The sequence below is a fragment of the Carassius gibelio genome, chromosome B16 (assembly GCF_023724105.1).
Source record: "Carassius gibelio isolate Cgi1373 ecotype wild population from Czech Republic chromosome B16, carGib1.2-hapl.c, whole genome shotgun sequence".
Classification (NCBI taxonomy): domain Eukaryota; kingdom Metazoa; phylum Chordata; class Actinopteri; order Cypriniformes; family Cyprinidae; genus Carassius; species Carassius gibelio.
In genome coordinates, this window is record NC_068411.1 from 12,350,738 (window position 1) to 12,372,069 (window position 21,332).

General features: G+C 40.4%; 1 protein-coding gene across 10 annotated transcripts in view; it reads right to left on the reverse strand.

Annotated features, from left to right (window-relative positions):
* Positions 1 to 16,881, reverse strand: part of fam131bb (family with sequence similarity 131 member Bb) — a 38,714-nt gene extending 21,833 nt beyond the window's left edge. For 3 of the 10 annotated variants that reach the window (XM_052579161.1, XM_052579159.1, XM_052579158.1), the window contains exons 1-2: positions 16,742 to 16,870; positions 14,840 to 14,926 (exon numbers count right to left, since the gene is read on the reverse strand). In XM_052579161.1, the coding sequence (XP_052435121.1) occupies positions 14,840 to 14,926; positions 16,742 to 16,769 (115 nt within the window). In that variant the 5' untranslated portion in view covers positions 16,770 to 16,870. Of the gene's footprint in view, positions 1 to 14,839; positions 14,927 to 16,741 lie in introns of all 10 variants that reach the window. The other 7 variants (XM_052579165.1, XM_052579163.1, XM_052579160.1 and 4 more) reach the window with 6 other exon arrangements.
* Positions 16,882 to 21,332: the final 4,451 nt, after the last annotated feature.

A 21,332-nucleotide genomic window follows, 5' to 3' on the forward strand; every position in this document is an offset into this window, starting at 1 on the left:
GTAGTTGATCTTTATGACAGAGTGCTCTGTGGTCTCTGGAGTGACGGCTAACGCTGTGACACACTGACCTACTGATACACTAACACCAGCCATTTTATTCTGTCCCTTTAGAGATTACTCACTGTCTTTGTCAAGATCAGGACCCAGACATCGTGAAGATACATCTGTGTCTTTCTGGCCCAATTAAATTCAGGGTTTAAATGGCAAATTTGTGGCTATTAAGCATATGTGTATTTACCATGTGGATATACAGTGGGACTTTGGAGGTGGGGGCTTCTAAAATCTGGTAGCCATTCTGGTGACCTAAGCCAGATAATTATTTTGTGACTGGAATGAAACTCTGGTTTGATATGAAAGGTTATGAAAGATTATTGTGAGATAAAGTTTAAGATAAAAGAAAAATTGAATTGTGAGATATAAATGTACAATTGTTACGTAAAGCCACAATTGTGCGAGATAAAGTCACATTGTGATACTGTATATAGTTACATTGCGAAAGTCCCAGTAGTGAAATACAAATTCACAATTGTGAGATATAAAATCACGCCACGTTGAAATATAAAGTCGCATTTCCTAGAAACAAAGAATATACTGAGAAAATGGTAAGATATATAAAGTAACATTGCAAGATAAATAGTCAACAATTCCAAGAAACAAAGTTGACGTTGCAATATGTACTCGCATTTGGATATACAAAGTCGCAATTAACAACAATAAAAAACAACAAACTGAGAGATATAAAGTCCCAATTGTGAGATATATAGTCACTGAGATAGAATGGGGAGGCAGATACAAGGAATTGAATGAATTGACAATGAGACTGATTTTTGTTTTTTTAGAATCTAATTTAACTCCTGATGATATGTCATTAATTGATCTAACTCTAATGTTTTTTGAAAGCAAACACACTAAATAAACTCCTGCTGGCCATATGACTGATTTGATAATGACATTAAATGTCATTAAAGTTGAAGAAATGGTAATGAGGTACTGCAGCATCTAATGGTCCCCATTCTCTCAGCATCCTAGAAAACAGCAGCCAATTCAATTAAAGCTATGAATGTGGCACTCATCAGTCTATCCAGCTGGCAAACACCCTTAATGACCTTGAAGAACCTCAGCTAACCTCTGAACCAGAGAGACGATTCAATCAATTTTTATTACATTGTGATAAGACCCAAATGTCTGACGAAATATAACTAAATTCCCATACTACATACAGTCTGTTTATTATTCACAAAAACGACAGAAATAAGCATTAATATTCAGTATGAGCCTGTTTGCTCTGCAGGGCTGTCTGTTGTAGCTCTTTCTTCTCCTCTTAGCACTTAATCCCCATTCATCTCTTCCTTATTACACAGTGACTGTGATTTTCTGGTTCCCTCTTCACTTTTGACCCTTGACCTTTCACCTGTCCACTGAATTAATCACCTCCTCCAGATAAAACATATTTCCCTGACGTAAATCATAAGGTGCCTAAGGCAGTGTGTGCCCTAGATAACAACACAAGCATCCGTGCACACACATAGTAACACACCTTTGGGATTAATTTAGCCAAGATTAACACTTCATACACACACACACTGTCTGTTTAATGGCTCTAAAGCTCAGCTAACTGGATAAAGACTAAACAAAGGTAACTGCAAACCTCATAGAGTCACTTGGCATTCGCTGCTTTTGTTTTTGTGAGCATTGCAAACTGGGATTTGAATTGCTCACATTAATATCAACCATATGCCGTAAATTTGCATTGCCTCCACGATCATGGGTTGCAAGAAACAATGTTTTGGTGTTCAGGTTGAGGTTTTGTAAATCTAAGCTTCCGTGTGAGATTTTTTAAAATCATGCCAAGCAGAGTTGGAACTTCCAGCTTGCGGAGCCATTTTCAGGTTTCCTGGCCCAAAATGTATTTTAGTAAGCTGCTTTAGTGAATGTTGGCGCTGCATGTAGAATCCTGAAATAGGATAACAAAGGTACAAATTATACAATCACAAGTACTGTAGAGAAACATGTCTCCACTCTATTTTGTTTGTATGGCCAACATAAACAGTTGAAATCATTCAATCGCTTCCATCAAATTCCATCTTATTCCATTAAATCATGGAAATTAACCCTCCAAAACTTGGCACATGTTCAATCATAATCATATTCCATTTTCTGAAGAAAAATGTGAGTGGGTGTTGGTTGCTTAGGCATTCTGAGTGGTTGTTAGGGTGTTTTGAGCGGTTGCTAGGTGATCCATCCATAAATTAGACTGTGGGATTTTTTTTTCACATTTCATCAATAACCAGGTGAAGAGTTTCTATTTTTATAAAAGTAAAAGTAAGCTGCCCTTCTGCTATATTGCAGTGAAAACACTGGAAAGCAAATTATTTTCATTCAGCACAAGCAATCCAGAATGAGTCAGGCGCTGGGTCGTTTACATGATTTTCAACTAAAAACATACTTTTTGTGTGTCTTTGGCTTTTCATTTACATGCTAACAGCTGTTTAGGGGCCTGAAAATGCAAATTTTTGAACGTTTTGAAAATGATACCTTTATTGTCTCTGTGTGAACTGCAAAAGTGTGAATTTGTGAAAACTGTGATGTGTATTACGTGTTCAGACTATAGATTTGTGAACAGACGCATAGAGGGACATCGCCAACTACTGGCCTGGCATGAGTAATAGCGTTTTTAGTAGTTTTTTTGTGAATCTGAATATACTAGGATCATTTTGACATTGTTGTCATTTTGTACAAGCATTTCAAAAATGCCAATGAAAAACCTACACCCCCCCCCCCCCCCCCATTATTTAGTACGCTGCTGTCGTGTAATCATCGCTTAGAGATTAGCACCCTTGGCAACTTCATTGTAAAGACATGCTTTTAATAAAGCTGATGTGTGTGTGGTCAGCTCAAATGGACAAATGGTCTTGTCAGCAAACCTTCACTTGCAGTTAAAAGGATTTGACAAAAACATGAGCTAACTGAATTCGTTATAAAATATGTCTTCTCCAGGCAGTCATACACTGTATTGTTTTAGAAAAATTACACAAAAACATAAGAATTACATCAGTCTCCGTACAGGGTTTTAGAGATAATAGGAGAACTAATGAATGCGTGTCCATAAACAGTCATTAACATGTACAGTGTCCATTAACAATCAACACAAAACTGAATGACATGTAAGAGAATCATCTTTGCTGAATGTGCACTTACACTGGATACTGACTGGAAGGAATGATGTCCTAATATTTGGAGAAAGCTATCTGTTAACACTCATGCACAGTCCAAAAGATCTACCAACAACTGTTCTAAACTGTGAGGTTAAAGGTAGCAAATAGAGATCCCTTAAAATCATGTTAGAATAAAAATTTGCAATGTAACTGTTAGAAATGTTGTATTTTCTCAAAATATATAAATGCAAAAAGATGCCAGATGGTGTATTTACAGTAATCACTCTCTTGAGCTTTTTAAACTAAATTATAAAAAAATGAAAATCAATTCAAAACGGTAAAAGTGTTAGAGGGTTCATTTTTGTATGGTTTTAACTTTTTAATAAAAAAAAAAAAAAAAAAAAAAAAAACAAGCAGAGTTAATAGAATAGAGTGCTAGTGTTAGAGATACATTGTTTTTATAATTAATAATAAGAAAAGTAGATAGAATAGAAATTTAATAGAGAGTTGATATTGTTAAAGGATCAAGTGTGGATGGAAGAGATTGTCTTTAGACATTTCTTGAAGATAGCTGAAGACTGTTTGGATCGAGTTGGGCAGGTCATTCCACCAGGAGGGACAGTTTATGTAGAAGTCTGTGAACGTGATTTTGTGCCTCTTTGGGATGGCCCTAAGGCGCTAAGAAGCAAGATTCTGGAGGGCACAGATGTGAATTTACAGTATAGTTAAAGGGGTGCAGAGCAAAGGGCTGTTTTGTAGGCAAACATAATTGCCTTGAATTTTATGCGAGCGGCTATTGCAGTGCAAACTGATGAACAGAGGTGTGACATGCATTCCTGTCAGCTTGTTAAAAGACTACTCTTACAGGATGTTTACATCCTCTGTTGCTCAAAGTTCACAGTTCACATGCACTTGCATTTTCCGCTCTGCATTAGAAAAGAAGTGAATGGAGCATGAATACATACAGGATCCTTTTCTTTCAACCTAGCCAGATCTTAAACAAATCAGTTAAAATGGTAGCCTAATATGCTGTCTAGATTCTCATTTTACAACCCTCTACTGGGATTCCCAGTATAATCAACAACAGCATTGCTTGAGGACTCGCAGCTAATGATATCCAATCTAAAACATTCCCCAGTATCATTAGCTACTGCAACAAATTCCCACTCATGAATTAACCGACTTCCAAAACACATTATTTTCCCATTTCTTTCATTCTTTGGGTGCAATTTAATGGTCGCCCAAGACCAATTCATCAAATATGTCCAAGAAATCTGCAGAATGCGTGGACAATGAGAGCCGTGCTCTGTGTAGCCTATAAAGCTTTTGCATGTGCTGCATAAGGAGCGATATCAGGCGAGCACATGATCCTGTACGAGGAGGCGACTCGTTTTCCCCAGCGCTTCCTTCTCTCTGACACCTCCCCTGCGGCCAAGCCACGGCGCAGCTCTGCTAGTAACGACGCAAAGCTGAAGAGAGGAGGAGGGATGAGAGAGAGAGAAGCGCGGCCGTGCGGAACGAAGAACCCGCATCAGCCACAGCGCGTCTGCCGCAGCTGGAGACTGGAGTTATGACAACCGCCGCTAAGAGAGACTCTGTCCGTCTCTGCCTGTCTGCTAACGGAAGACTGAGAGGAATTCCGGTGACCGTCAGCTCGTTTCAACACTGAAGCGTGTGTTTGTGATTATCAGCTCGTGACCCGTGTAATAAATGCCCATCCGTCTGTCTGCAGCATACAATGATTAATCTATTTCTATATAGCGGTCATTAACGCGATGTAGGCTATGTGTGACTGCAGAAGAGCACTGCAGCTCTGTTAAATCTCTTTCTTTGGGGAACTCAAACAGCACTGAAGATACGGGTTGAGTCAAACTTCGTCTGCAAGGGCGTAGTTATTCAACGCTGACATCAATAGAAAAGATTGGCTAGTTTTGTGTGTCTATGAGAGAGATCGCGCTTAGTAGGCTAAACATATCATTAATCGGGTGTCCCTTAGTAACATAATATCTCACATGCCATGTTCAAACAAACATAAACTATATATATATATATATATATATATATATATATATATATATATATATATATATATATATATATATATATATATATATATATATATATATCTGAATTGTAAAACCATTGTGATGAATTGTGATATCTGAATTGTAAAACCATATTACTATATAATTTAATGTGTCAAACGATTGTATAAAAAACATCCTAAAAACTGTTGAACAAGGAAATGAACATGCAGCAGAGAGGATATTCAAGTTAGACAACAATTCCAAGGATTAAAAACATTAAAAATATATACATAGAAACTTAAACTTAAATAAAATAGGCTACATAAAATAAAATTATTTTATGTTTATTCAAAAATAAAAATGATCTTATAAATAATAAGATAATATCACTTCCAATTGTGAATTTGTTGAGCTTAATTTTACCCCCAAACCAGTTAAGTGCATAACCCAACCCACGGCTGGTTTTATTGTCCAACTAAATCAAGCCGTTACCTGTCAAGGAAAGGTCAGACTTTATGGATTCAGTTCAGAATAAATTACGACTGGATGCGAAGTGTGACAATCAGTAATGCTATTTATAAGGATGTCCAATCAACTAAGATTGAGGTCAGGGTGAATTTTTTTTCAGCATTTTGCAAATAATCTACAGGCATCTACAGAAAATTTAACTAATTCAAATATTAAATGTATGCATATATATATATACACACACACACACACACACACACACACACTCATACACACACACACACACTCAGTGCAGAATGCCTCTATATGTTGAAGTAAGAAGTCAGCAATATTAACACAAAAACAGGACAAATAATGGCTTATAAAGTTCATGTTTGATACACACGTTTAAGGCCTCTAAATGATTATTATGATTGAATATGATTAATAGTTTATACTTTTATTTAGCAGGTCAAAGTCCTTTTAGTATAAATATAAATATGTCCCCCTTCTGGTTTCAGTACACGTGTGTTTTTGCGGTGAAATCTTTATTGGTTTTTCTAAGCTAAACATTAGAATAACTTTTATATTGTTATTAATATTTAAAGGTGAACTTTTGCTGGACTAATGCAACTAGGTTTATTTGATTATCCATACATATTGTTTTTTTTAGAAGAAGAATCATGTTTAAAGTGTGAGTGTCAAATATTTAAATGCATTTTATATACTGTAAGTCTCCTAAAGATCCCATTGATTTAGATTACAAGCTTTCAGAATTTCATCTTACTTTTTTCATATAGATCGCAGCAAACTGCTCCAACTTGCATGTTTTCTAAATTTGGGGATATCTGAATAAAATTAAGGTGATTTTTTTTTTCTCCTCATGTGAGCTCCATATTTTCCTATATTATACATCAAATATAATACTAAGGATAAACACATATACACACTTTTTAGATACATAGATTTTGTGTAAAGGTTCATTATTTATTATTTCAAATGTCATGCTTTACAGGGTTAATACAAAACCTGCTCTACACACATAAATGCAAACCCAGTCAGGAATAATAACACTCCCTGAGGAACAACACCACGCTTGCAGTGAGTTTAGTCCTGGGAATAATCACACTCTGCGTGTGAAGTATGACATTACTACATGACCAGTAATTTAGCGCCATGCCTGAGTCACACTTTTATTTACTTACTTACTGGACATTTTAATACAAAGCATATACCCCATCTGGTGTGTGCGTGTTATTTGCTTTATTATTTGCTGAGTCAAGCAGCTGGAGACACAGCAGCAAGGGGATCATTATGAAGCTCTAGCTGCGGACTCATGCCAAAGCCCACGGCATGCTGCACTGAGTTCAGAAACTACCAGAGGCACAACAACTCTCGCTCATCCATACATTAAAGTCTCAGGTGTCTAATGTGGTTAAAGCGCATTAGATCTGTGCAGGTTTCTGTTGTTAAACTGCTAATCTATAAATGTGCATTGATTTAATATAGCTAATTGATTCCATGCTTTGTTTAAAGGGATAGTTCACCCCAAAATGAAAATGTTTTTATCATTTACTCACCCTCGTGTCATTCCAAACCTTGTTTCTTTTTTATGCTGAACATATAATAAGATATTTTGAAGAATGCGACAGTTGTTGGTCTCCATTGACTTCCATATTTGGGAAAGAACGTCCCTAGGTTACGTATGTAACCCTAGTTCCTCGAGGGAACGAGACGCTGCGTCGAGCACTTTTGGGGAACGCCTTTGGCAAGAACAACTCTGAATATCGTGTGCAATCAGTTCAATGGAAGAGCGTGATGTCACGGACGGGGTGACGTAGCGAACAGGAAGCTATAAAGGCACGTGCCACGCAGCTGGCCTCAGCTTCGAGTAGGGAAGCAAGCGCAGGCAGGGGTGCCGGGAGTATGGCTCGGCTCGTTCCTCTTCGGGAACTCAAGCTGCGTCGAGCGCTTTTGGGGAACGATGTGCCAATGCTGCCAGACTACCAAGACTCTGCCTAGTGTGTATCCGAAGAGCACAGCTTAGGACGAGAGGACAGAAGAGCCAGGAGCGGCTCGCATATCGAGATTGTAAAATCTGGTGAATGTAGAGGGCGTGGACCACCCCACAGCGTTGCAGATGTCCAAGAGGGCGACACCTGCTAAAAAGGCCTTAGAGGCAGCCATACTCCGCGTAGAGTGAACCTTGGCTCCCAAAGGAAGGGGAAGACCAGAGGACTCATAGGAGACGTTGATAGCCTTGACTATCCAACGACTAAGGGTCTGCTTGGTGGCAGGAGAACCCTTTTTAGGAGGACTGTAGCATACAAGCAATTGGTCAGACTTTCTCCACAGGGCAGCTCTGTGGATGTATGCGTCCAATGCTCGCACTGGACACATACAATTTAGCTTCGCCTGGTCTGGCTCCCGAAAGGGAAGAGGACAGAAGGCCTGCAGTACGACAGGTTGTGGTGTGACGGAGGGAACTTTAGGAATGTAACCCGCTCAAGGGTATAGAAATGCTTTGGCCATACCAGGGGCAAAGTCTAGATAGTTAGGGGCCACCGAGAGGGCCTGAAGATCTCCAACTCTCTTTAGAGAGGTAATAGCCAGTAATAGGGCAGTCTTAAGTGTCAGATGTCTGTCTGAGATTTCTTGAATTGGCTCGAATGGAGCTTTGCAGAGAGCCTCTTACACCACAACCAAATCCCATGGGGGAATACGGGACCGTACTGGAGGTCTCAGCCTCAGTGCACCTCGGAGGAAACGTGTAACTAGGGGGTGTCTACCCAGTGACTGGTCACTGAAAGGGACGTGGTAAGCAGCTATGGCCGCCACGTACACCTTTAAGGTGGAGTGGGTTAACCCCGCAGAGAGCCTAGCTTGTAAAAACTCCAGAACTGTACCAACTGGGCAGTTAACAGGGTCAAGGTGGCGATCTCTGCACCATGAAGTGAAGAGTTTCCACTTCAGGGCGTACAGTTTCCTCGTGGAGGGAGCTCTGGATTGGAGTAGGGTCTCAACAACCTCGGTTGAGAGACCAGCTGCTAACAGATGTGCCCCCTCAGGGGCCACACCCACAGCTTCCACAACTCCGGGCGAGTGTGAATTATTTTGCCCTGCGCCTGAGAGAGTAGAACTGTCCTGATCGGAATCTGCCATGGAGAGCCGTCGAGGAGAGAAATCAGATCTGCGAACCATACTCGGCCCGGCCAGAACGGGGCTACTAACAACAGACGGATTCTGTTCAGGCGTACTCTCGCCAGAACTCCCGGGAGCAGAGCGATGGGGGGAAAGGCATACAGACGAAGCCTCGGCCAAGTCTGTGCCATGGCATCTAGTCCCAGTGAAGCTGGGTGAACTAGAGAGAACCAGAGGGGACATTGCGATGTCTCTCGAGTCGCGAAGAGGTCCACCTGAGCTTTGCCAAATATTTGCCATATCTGCTTCACCACCTCGGGATGAAGCATCCATTCCCCGGGCCTCGGCCCCTGTCTCGACAGCATGTCTGCTCCCACATTCAATCGCCCAGGAATATACACTGCTCTTAGCGAGAGCAGTTTGCCCTGGGACCACAGGAGGATCTGGTACACCAGCTTGTACAGGGGTGTGAACGCAGACCCCCCTGGTGATTGATATAAGAGACTACCGCTTTGTTGTCGGTGCGCACTAACACATGACAGCCTCTCAGGTCTGGGAGGAAATATTTTAAAGCTCGATATACTGCTAGCATTTCTAGACAATTGATGTGCCATGTCAGATGGCGACTGCTCCACAGACCGCGGGCAGGGTGGCTACTCATGACCGCACCCCAACCGGTGAGGGACGCATCTGTTGCTAGCTTTACACGGCGACCAAGAGCTCCCAACACCGGGCCCTGATTCAAGAACCAAGGTTTCTTCCATATGTCTAAGGGACGAAGGCATCGCCGCGTGACCTGAATAGTTCGGAAAGGATTTCCCCTCGGGGAAAACCCCTTGGTCTTGAGCCACCACTGAAGGGGCCTCATGTGCAGGAGACCAAAAGGTATCACGTTGGATGCAGCTGCCATGAGCCCAAACAGTCTCTGAAACTGCTTCACAGTGAGTGACTGGCCTTCTCTGACTCTCTTGACTGATGTGAGGATCGACTCGATCCGAGCAGGAGACATACGTGCCTGCATCGTGGTCAAATCCCATACTACGCCTAGATAGGTGGTTCTCTGAACTGGAGAAAGTACACTCTTCTTAGCATTCAGTCTCAAACCCAGCTCCCCCATATGGGCGAGAACGACACCTCGATGTCGAACCGCCATCTGCTCTGATTGAGCTAGAATCAACCAATTGTCGATATAATTTAGAATGCGGATGCCCTGCATACGGAGGGGTACCAGAGCCACATCTACACATTTCGTTAACGTGCGGGGTAAGAGTGCAAGGCCGAATGGAAGTACTCGATATTGATAAGCTTTGCCCCCGAAAGCGAACCTCAGAAACTTCCTGTGTTGTGGAAGGATGGATATGTGGAAGTATGCATCTTTGAGATCTATCGTGACAAACCAGTCCTCGGATCTGATTTGAGCTACAACATGTTTGACAGTAAGCATTTTGAACTTGAACAGAGGAAACTCTGGAACGCCGCCGCCTGCTTACGGGCCTCCTGGAACCTGTCGACGACAGTATTGACTGTGTCGCCGAACAGGCCCGAGGCTTGGAGCGGGGCGTCCAGGAGGCAGAACCTGTCACGGTCTTTAATTTGGGACAGGTTCAGCCATAAATGCCTCTCCGCGGCCACCAAGGCTGCCATAGACCGCCCAATCGCGTGAGCAGTCTCTTTGGTGGCACGGAGGGAGAGATCAGCGGTCCGTCTAAGCTCTGCAATATCGTCGGACTTGATCCCCTCTCCCTCGTCTACGTCTCTCAGCAGGTCGGCCTGATATGCTTGAAGGACGGCCATGTTGTGAAGGCACGCCCCTGCCTGACCTGCTGCCACATAGCCCTTGCCCACTAATGCTGATGTCGTTCTTAATGCTTTTGTAGGCAAGGCCGGAGCCTTCAGAGACGACGCCGAACCGGGTGACAGATAGCCCGCAAGCATCTGTTCAACCCGTGGCATCGCTCTGTACCCACGCTCATCGAGCCCTGTCACATTCCCATAATACTGCAAATCAGGGCCGAAGAGACGGGTGGAATATGGGTGTTTCCACGACCTCGCTATTTCGTCATGGAGGTCTGGAAAAAAGGGAAGACTCTGGGCTGGAGGTGGTTGTCTGGGCCTGAGATACCGCTCATCGAGTTTACTTCTCTGCGGTTCATGTTTTTTCTCTGGGGGCCAGTCTATCTTTAACTTCTCGACTGCGCGAGTAACCACCTCCAGCAGCTCCTCATACTGGGGCGAAAGGGGTGGCGAATCCCTACCAACTGTCTCCCCATCCACCTCATCAGACGAAGAGAGGTGGAGTGTCGACCCCTCGCCCTGGGGGGAAGAAACCGACGAGTGTGCTTCCGATCCCAGGGTTTGGGCGCCGGATCTAGCAGATGAGTAAGGAGATAAGGACTGGCCCGTCTCCATTCCCTCTGCCAGATCCACCTGCGAACCCCACAAGTGCAGCAGCCACTCTGCCTCAGCAGAAGCAGGGCCAGAGCCGCGGGGAACGCTGGCGAAGGCTCCCTCCTCGAAGAGAGCCCTCCGGGATCGAAGCGTCCGCATTGGCAATCTCCCTCGAGAGCCGACTCAGCGTGCTTCGACTCCAGGCAAACCACGCATAAATCATGTGTGTCTCCAGCCGTGATGTAGCGCTGGCATGGAGGAACACACAGTTTATAGCGCGATTTGGTTTCGCCCTTCAAATGTCTGGTCTTTGCTTTAGACTTAGGCATCTTAGTCTAATAATACTGGACAGACAACAGTAAATAAGACTTACAAGACAGACTTATGAACATGCAAACACAGAGCGCTTGCTGAAAGACGCGAAGCTGAGGCCAGCTGCGTGGCATGTGCCTTTATAGCTTCCTGGTCGCTACGTCACCCCGTCCGTGACGTCACGCTCTTCCATTGAACTGATTGCACACGATATTCAGAGTTGTTCTTGTCAAAGGCGTTCCCCAAAAGCGCTCGACGCAGCTCGAGTTCCCGAAGAGGAACTACTATGGATTTCACTTTCTGGCACGAACCTAAATGGCTTTTGACTTAAAGATTTTGGGTATCAGAGCGAGTTATTTCACAGAGGGATGAATGTGTTTTTCAGCCTGATTCGGTTGTTTTATAAAGTGGCTCTCCAGTGTGATTCCAGCCTCTCAGTCTGACATCTGGGTCACAACTGAGGACGTGCAGAATTATTTAGCAGATATTTGGAGAAAGTTTATTTGATACCAAAAAACTTTAGGAAAACACAAAGACATACCTTCGGGTGATTTTTGATACAGCAATAGAGCCAGAGATGATGCAGAAAATCATGCAAAAAAAATCCATTGGAAAATCTTTCAAAGTAATTAAAAGTTATTGTTCTCTGTTCTAAGGGTAATTGCATGTCTGAAATGCTGCTGTGCCATTAAATGATTAAATCAATAAGCACAGAGGACAACATTTCTTATGATCACATGACTCATAAATGCATGAAAACCTAATTTATCGGTATGATGAATCGTGGTTGTTGTTTTTGAACCTTTGTGGTGAGACTGTGATAATGGATGCTGAGAACATGCATTTCCTTTCGTGGCAGCTCATAAGCCCACACATTTCTGCACCACATCTGTTCTTGCAGCAAAACAGCAAAGCATTACTTGCATTATCGCAGTGCTAAGCTGCATTTGCTTGTTTGTTTTGAATCATTTACTACAGGGATCTCAGCAGGATGAGAGTGTGTCCAGTCTTTATGACATCCACTGGCTTCACAACACAAGGCTTCACTTTACAGATCAATATTGGGCTACAGACGTGGACAGAGAAAGTAGAAAACACCCATCTTATACCACACACACACAGACGAGGATGTCTCATAATGCTTTACTTAGTAATATTGTAGAAAGAGCCACAGGTTCTGTTGACTCTGTTCAGATTTTTCCTTATTATTACTAAAGTATATTTGCAAACTCAGTGTCTCTGTGATACAGTCTAATCCTGTACAAAACTAGATTCATAGTCATAAAGTCATAAAAAGAAATGATTGATTCAATCAGTGTAGATGAACTTGACTGGTCTTCAGAAATCCAGCTAAATGCCTCTGGTGTGACTTTAAATGCAGACCTTAAGCCAAAAACTCATCACCAAACACCAGTGGCACTTACAAAACTGTTGCAACAGAGATGGAAACACAATTTTTATAAACATGAATTATGTTTCAATCTTCCTTGCCACCGTTTTGGAAGTGCATTTTTCTGTTCTAAAGGAGGGGGTGTCTCATTTTGTCCATATAGTGTATACAAGTCACTGGTGTTTGGTGATGAGTTTTTGTGTGTAAAAAGTGTCATTTCTGGTGGCAGATTCCCAAACCTTTTTTGTCAGCCAAACCTCTCTGATGTAACAAATTTGCTTTAAGTAAACCCTGAGATTTTAAGTTTACACTGTAAACCCTAATAAGTTCACTGAACTCAACAAAAAAAAAAAGATTTTGTAACAGATTACACAAAGTGATGTTTTTAAATGTTTTAAGTTTACATAAAATAAAAAATACATTTCCATTTGCCTTAAATTATCTCAATTTTAACTTGATCCCACCCCACCTCACTCATTACAATGATAATCATATACAAATAACTTCTATTAACAGTTTAGATCTTTATAGTTCAGTGCCAGTTAGCATCAGCACACTGGTGTGTACTAACATACTTATCAAAACGACTCACAATACTTGCTTATAAATATTCAAATATCATGCAGTATATACAAGCTTTAAGTTTTGCTTTCCATCCTCAACCTAACCACAGTATCTACTCTTCACCACAACGGTAACACTACAAAACCAACATAAAAGAAACATATGTAAATCCTAACATAACACAACATTTAAGTAATAACTTATGTCTCTGTATGTTAATCTTTATCTTTATTTTCCTTGTTGGCTTGTGAAGAGCATGCTGGGAACTAGAAAACACAATAATTTTAAGTTCACCTTACTACAACAGCATTTTGAGTTTACAGAACTTATTTCAATTAAGTCCAATGAACTTCATTATTATTTGAATGAAATTAATTTTTTATTTTGTATTAATTTTCACTGTTATAATTCAATAATTTCAGTAATTTAACAATTTTCAGGGTTCTTTGACGTTTGTGACATACAGGTCAAGAAATAACATAATTTATGTTTTTTATTTAACATTTTTTAAACAATTTAATACAACAGTCTACTTCAAAACCACACACACACACACACACACACACACAAGTTTGTTTTTGTGAAAAGTGGGGACATCCCATAGGCGTATATACGGTTTTTATACTGTACAAACTGTATATTGTATCGCCCTTCGCCAACCCTACACCTAACCCTAACCCTCACAGGAATCTTTGTGCATTTTTACTTTCTCAAAAAAAAAACAAAAAAAACCCCTCATTCTGTATGATTTATAAGCATTTTGAAAAATGGGGACATGGGTTATGTCCTCATAAGTCACCCTCTCCTTGTAATACCTGTGTCATACCCATGTCATTATACAGAGTTGTGTCCTGATATTTCACAAAAACATGACCCCCCCCCCCCACACACACACACACACAAATGTTTAATCAGACCTTTGTGGCAATAGGATTTCAAAATTTGGGGGGAAAATTAAGAAAGGTTGTTTGTTTTTGTATTACCAAATTCTGACACAAACATGTTAATTTATTTTGTTACTAAAAATAAAAACAAAGAAGCACATTACAAACAATAGGACAAATATATAAATGAAGTAAAGAGTGTTTACATTTTTGGGGGTAGGTATTTAGGTTCAAAATAGAGAAAAAAATAAAAAAGATAATTTGAATAATTACATTTAAAATAAAACACTGCACTCTATATACTGAATATACACTGATCCTTTTTTAAAGCTGCACAATTTATTAAGTCAAAGGAAGTATGTAATATTCTCTTTTACTTTTGTTGTTTTATTAAGATTAACAGCATAGCAGCAGGTATACTGGGCTGCTGTCACTATAAGACAGAATGCACAGGTTCAATATACCAATGCACATCCATTTTTGTCCCTACTGTTTTCATACTTAACTGACTGTGTTTAAGTGAGTACTCACCAGGAGAGGTTTTTGGAATTTTGATGAACATTGATTTGTTGTCAGATTCTGTACAGTTCTGAGTGAAAATAATCAGAGAAGCCTCCCCTGCAGCATTTATTCAAACAAACACAAAAATAAAAATAGATGACACATCAGATGAGCCATCAGAGGGACAGACACACATTTATGTTTATGGAAACAGAATTTGAATCTCATAGTACTGAACCACATATTCAAATAAGTGGTTCGGCTGAATTGATTCTGGCACTTGATTATACACCTCAAAACAGAATATTACCGGTCCTGCACAGCACGTTGACCTCCATTTTAGTGCTGTGCTGTGTTATAAACACTATTTATCAAACCCTCCTCCCTTTTCCTCCCTCCTCTCTTCCGTTCCTCCCCCTGCCTCTCTCTCTCTCTCTCTCTCTCTCTCTCTCTTTCCTTCTCTCAGTGTGGATGTGAGGCAGGTGGCCCAGCAAGAGAAGTTTGACACAGTTTCTACGTCTGATGTTTAATGTACTGTAGTGCTGATGTTGAACTGTTCTGGGCCAAACTCAGCTTGTTCTGCACCTCTTCTCATGACACGATGCATCTGAAACTTAAACTATGTCAAATTGCAGGTAAGTGTGCAGAACGGAGTTTCCCAACCATAGCTTCATTCATAAGGTTCAAGTACCTCTTCATCAACACCTAATAAGAAATTTAAATAAGAAATGTTATTTTTCAAGTATATTTTATATCATTCATCACTATCATTAATAATCAATTAATATAATAAAATATTATTCATATGACACAACATTAAGTATAATATATTACATATTTTACAATATTACTACATATTACATTATTCTTTTTCCTTAAGGGGAACTGAAATTTTTTTTTTTAAGTTGAGGTCATATTTCTTTGACAAAAAATAGTTGCTTTTTTTAAAAAATTCTGTCAGACTAGAATAGAAAACAGAAACTGACACCACAAACCTTTTAAGCAAAGACACCAAATCAAAGCTGTGTAAGTTCTGGTTTTAAAGTGTATTTATTGAAGGCTGTAGTAAAATTGTGGAAAATAAACAATTCTATCTACATCAAGCCTACATTTACCAACCAATCTCACCTGAGATGCCCTATAGTATTTTTGAAATGCCTCATTTCTTTCTGAATCAGATTACATTTGACTTGGAGGTGTATTTAAAGGGATAGTTCACCCCAAAATAAAATCTGTCAATATTTACTTACCCTCATAAGGGTGAGTAAATGATGACGGAATTTAAATTCTTTAGGGGACACCTTAAAATGCCACGGAACCAGCTAGGACTCATCATTTGGACTTATCTGTTAAGTGTGTGTCGGATTCAGGATGGTCCCAACCTGATTCCCTCCTCTCCCTCACACACTTTCCCCTCACTTCTCCTGCATGTATCACCCCTCCCTCCACCCCTCTCTCCATCTCCCTCTCACTGCAATGAAATTCAGCATGTTTGCTATCTCTGCCTCTCACTATCAAAGTGCAACACGATACCACAAGTGCCACTCCAACAGTAGAATTTTTCGCCCTCCGTAATCGCCGTAAACAAGCTCTATCACTGTATTTCATCGCTCCATCATCTCAGCCTCCCACACACAGACACCATGCAGTAGCATAAATCAGGAGATGTGGGTTGGAATCCAAACACACACACACACACACGCTCGCTAGCGAGTCCACACTCCCCAGTGAACGCACAATGTGACAGCTCAGACATTAAACTCAACGTTTCCCTTCACCAGCCAAATTCGTTTCACACATCCCAAACGTGAGGCGAAAATCGCCAGCCACACACCAGCAACCCCCTTCCTGGTGCTGTAATTACCCCTCGCCCTTAATACACCCGCTTACGTGCACCCTGCCGGAAAGTAGAAGAAAAGAAGAGGGTCTTACTGAGGGTTCGAGAGCCGATACATCCCATGGTTTATTCACAAAGGCCCTGGGTACAAGCAAGGAAGCGCTAGCCTTTCACCATACATTCTCTCCTATCTCTCCTTTCTCTTTTCTGGCTGCTGATTCTCTCCACTCATGCTGTTCCCTCCCTTTCTTTCTTTCTCTCTCTCTCTCTCTCTCTCTCTCTCTTTCGCTCTCCCTCCCTCTCTTTCTCTATCTCTCCTGCTCCCTCTCTCTCTCTGTGCAGTCAGGGTGTCTTACCTCTTAGCCTACGAGTCAGTGTGTTAGAAATAAGCTCTTATCATAACACTGATTTAGTCATATTCACAATTGTAGGTATAATATACATTTTGTGCCCTTCATTAGGGTTGAAAATTGTGTAAATATTTTATTTAGGTGTATCTGTAGTAGATAATAGTTCATGATCTCACTGAGAACTGAAAATGCAAAGTTGATTATTGTGTGTATTTATGTGTGTGTCATACAGGATTTCATGTTTATAGCCACAACTGTGCGCTGCTGCGCGGATGGGATTCTCTCGCCCCGTATCACTAGAGGGCTCAAAAGAGCTCCCACAATGCAGTACAGATGTCTCTCTCTCTCTCTCTGTACTGACCACTGAAACCAGCTCACACAAACAGGCTTTACTGTGATACTGGAAAAATATGCGATATTGCCACAGGATATTCCTGTGAGGCTCTCAAAACTTGAAAGCGCTCTCTCTCTCTTTCTCTCTCTCTCTCTCTCCTGTCATTCTGTTCATTCTGGTCCCTCCCTCTGTCTTGGTGGCAAAAACACACAGGAGGAGTGGCTTTGTTATCTGGAGATCACCGCTGAGCACTTTATCTCTATCACTCTGCTTTTTCCTTTCCTTCTTTCCATCCTGACCTGCATATTCGTTTAATTACCATGAGGTGATGTCTTTCTCTATGCTTTCCCTCTTTCTCATGTATAATACATGCATGGGGCTGTTTCTCTATGTATTTGTCATAAACTCAGTGATGCAGAATGCAGAGAGAAATGGAGGGGTTGAGAATTTTTAAAATAAACAAAATTAGATTGAAAGTAGAAGAGAGTAAGAGAAAGGGGCAAAGGAGAGTTGAGGGAGGGAGCTGAGGCACAAGAGGAAATTTGGGCAAAGAGAGAGAGACGGAGGGAGGGGGATGGTTAATTCTGTATGTACACAAAAAGACGGCTAGACGCAGCAGTCCAGCTCTAATCTACCCAATCCTAGAGAGTCTTACTGTGCCCTGGCTATTTATAGATTATCGTCTCTTCTACTATATGTGTGTGTGTGTGTTCTCTAATGTGATGATGTGGTGTTGCTTTGTAAATTGGCCTGTTCTATTGTATGATCCAATGAATTTGTCCTGATCAAATTAATTAGAATTCTCTATTTGATCTGTGGACAATAATGGATGTTAATTGCTAGACTGTGAAAGCAGGATCTATTCAACCTCTGTGTTTGTGTGTGTATGTGTGTGCGTGCATATGAGTGTGAGTGAATGAGTCAGATGTTACCTACATTTTAAGGGCCAAATCTCTCCACAGGGATAATAAAACAGATTTAAAAACATATTACATGAAATCTTGAATAAGAGAAAAAAGAAATAAAAGAAAATATAGGTCAGTAACATTTTAAAGTAAGGTTCAGTTAATTTATTTCCCATGAACTAACAATTATTATTATTATTACAGATAGGAATAATTATTTACATGCTCAGAGTTGTCACCCACCCTCGCTTAAAAAAGTATGCAAGTAAATCAGCTGCATAGAATTAAGGGAATTTGTTCAACAGACAATTCGTTTGAAATGAGGGAAGAAATTCAAAGGTGTTTTGGATTGTGCAGAGGAGAAATTAAAAGCAGTACAAAGGGAACATCTACTCACTCCGGCTAATAAAACTCGGAATAATAAAAGAGATTTCTCTGTACAATTACAACATACACTTCTCAGGCTACAACTCTTTGTAACATTATATGGAAATATTGGCGTATTTTACAATCAGACCCAGGTCTTTCAAAAATGTTTGAACACCCCGCAACATTGTATTTGGTCAAGACCAAAGCAAGTGAACTAGCAGACTTTCCTTGTGTGAATACACCCTAAGTCACATCAATCTGTGCTTGGAGTACCCCAGGGTTCAGTCCTAGGTCTTATTCCATTTTTAATATAGGACCTTTTCTCTTCTGAATATATTATCCAGGTACATATTTTTTTACTTCAGCTGTTACAACAATGGCTCACAGCTCTACTTCTCGTTCCAGGCTGACAACTCCACAGGAGTTGCATGGATTGCAGACTGCCTGGTAGCCCATTTGGCCTAAATTATCAAAGAATATGTCCAACTCAATCTAGCAAAGACAGATTTCTCTGCTCTTATCAGTCAGTTTAGCAATGCAATGCAATTTCACACTAGCTAGACTATGTACAATAATGCACCCACCCAGAACAACTGAACTTTACAGAGCACAGAGCACACTGACAAGGTCATTCAGATTTCCTTTGTTCAAAAACAGATCTGTCCATTTCTGTCTGAGCATGCTACACATATTTATCATATTTTACAATCAGACCCAGGTCTTTCAAAAATGTTTGAACACCCCGCATTAATGTCTTTTGAGAAAGCAAGAAGTTTAAAGAGCGTTTTAATTAAGGCTGAAGTCTCTACCATTTACAATTCCTCCAGGTAACTATAAATGTGGAAATTGTATTCAGTGTCAGTACACCAGGAGAGTGAAATATTTTCAACATCCCTAGAACAGGCAAAAACATATTTTATGAAAAATGTCATCACTTGCAATTCCATTTCTATGAGGACAAGTCTTTATAATATGTTATTGCTAGAAGTACTTTATATATGTCATTGCTAGTATGTGCTTTCAACTTTGTTGCATTAAGGACCCTTTAATTCACTGTGCAGAATGTATGGTCCATATAAAGAGACTTGTGTGGAAGAACATGATTGACTTGTAAAAATCCTAGACCTGACACCCACTGAAAACCTTTGGAATTAATTTTAACACTGATTGCAAGCCAAGCCACATCACTCAACAACAGTGACTGACCTCTCTGATGCTCTTTTGTCTAAATGAGAAAAAAACCTTCCCAGAGGAACTGAAGCTGTTATAGGAGCGAAAAGGACAGATTAATACTTTTCGCCAAGCTTTGGAAATCTAATTTTCCACAGGACACAAAAGCATCAGTGAGGTCAGACATTGAAAGTTGGCTGTTCCAATTCATTCCGAAGGTCTTCAGTACAGGATCAGGTGTGGGTTTTTTTTTTTTTTACAGGCCAGTCACGTTTTTCCACATAAGACATAGTAAATCATTTTTTTTCATGGTCACAACTGCACAGTGTGATTGCAATTTTGGAGCAGAAAAGGCCCACCTCCAACTGATGCAATAAAGTATAAAGTACATAGTTCTCTAAAAAATTAATTTGATTAAGATGTGTCTTCCTTAAAGTTAAGTCGAAAAGGGTGTCCATCTCATTTTGACCATAGTTGATATGTTGATGTTGATTTGGGGTATTTTGGTGTGGACCTTTTTGGCAGTTGTGAATACAGCAATCACAACCAAACAACCGTACCAAGACCCAGCTAAAAAGGTGGTCTTTGTCTACTTCCAAATGAACTCTGGTATGGTTTATTTTACAATAGCACAGCATTTTCTTGATATTGTGTGTGCACCCAAATAAAAAAAAATGTCTTTTTTTTTATTAACATTTTTTTTCGGCAAGTCATAGTAACAACATCATATGACATTGTCTTATATAAGGCTTATAAAAAAAAAGTTTTTGCTCTTCCTGTTTTTCCCTGCTTGAGAACGTCAATGGATGACCTTAGCACACGTGGGGTTTTGTTTACTATTTCTGGTCCATTTGCAAAAAAAATGACATGGTGAAAGGGAACCGCAACAAACAATATATATATATATATATATATATATATATATATATATATATATATATCAACATTGTATTTGGTCAAGACCAAAGCAAGTGAACTAGCAGACTTTCCTTGTCTGAATACACCCTAAGTCACATCAATCTGTGCATGGAAGTACCCCAGGGTTCAGTCCTAGGTATTATTCCATTTTTAATATAGGAGCTTTTCTCTTCTGAATATATAATCCAGGTACATATTTTTTCCTTCAGCTGTTACAACAATGGCACACTGACAACTCCAGGCTGACAACCCCACAGAATCTGCATGGATCGCAGACTGCCTGGTAGCCCATTTGGCCTAAATTATCATAGAATATGTCCAACTCAATCTAGCAAAGACAGAGTTCTCTGCTCTTATCAGTCAGTTTAGCAATGCAATGCAATTTCACCACCCAGCTAGACTCGTGTACAATAATGCACCCAGAACAACTGAACTTTACAGAGCACAGAGCACACTGACAAGGTAATTCAAATTTCCTTTGTTCAAAAACAGATCTGTCCATTTCTGTCTGAGCATGCCACACAGCACCTTGTTGTGGGTCTTGTGCATGTTATACCCCTCCTTGTCTTGCTTCACTGGCTGCTAGTTGTCTCTTATACCAAGACACTGAAGATCAGATCTCTGTCACTATGTCTCACTT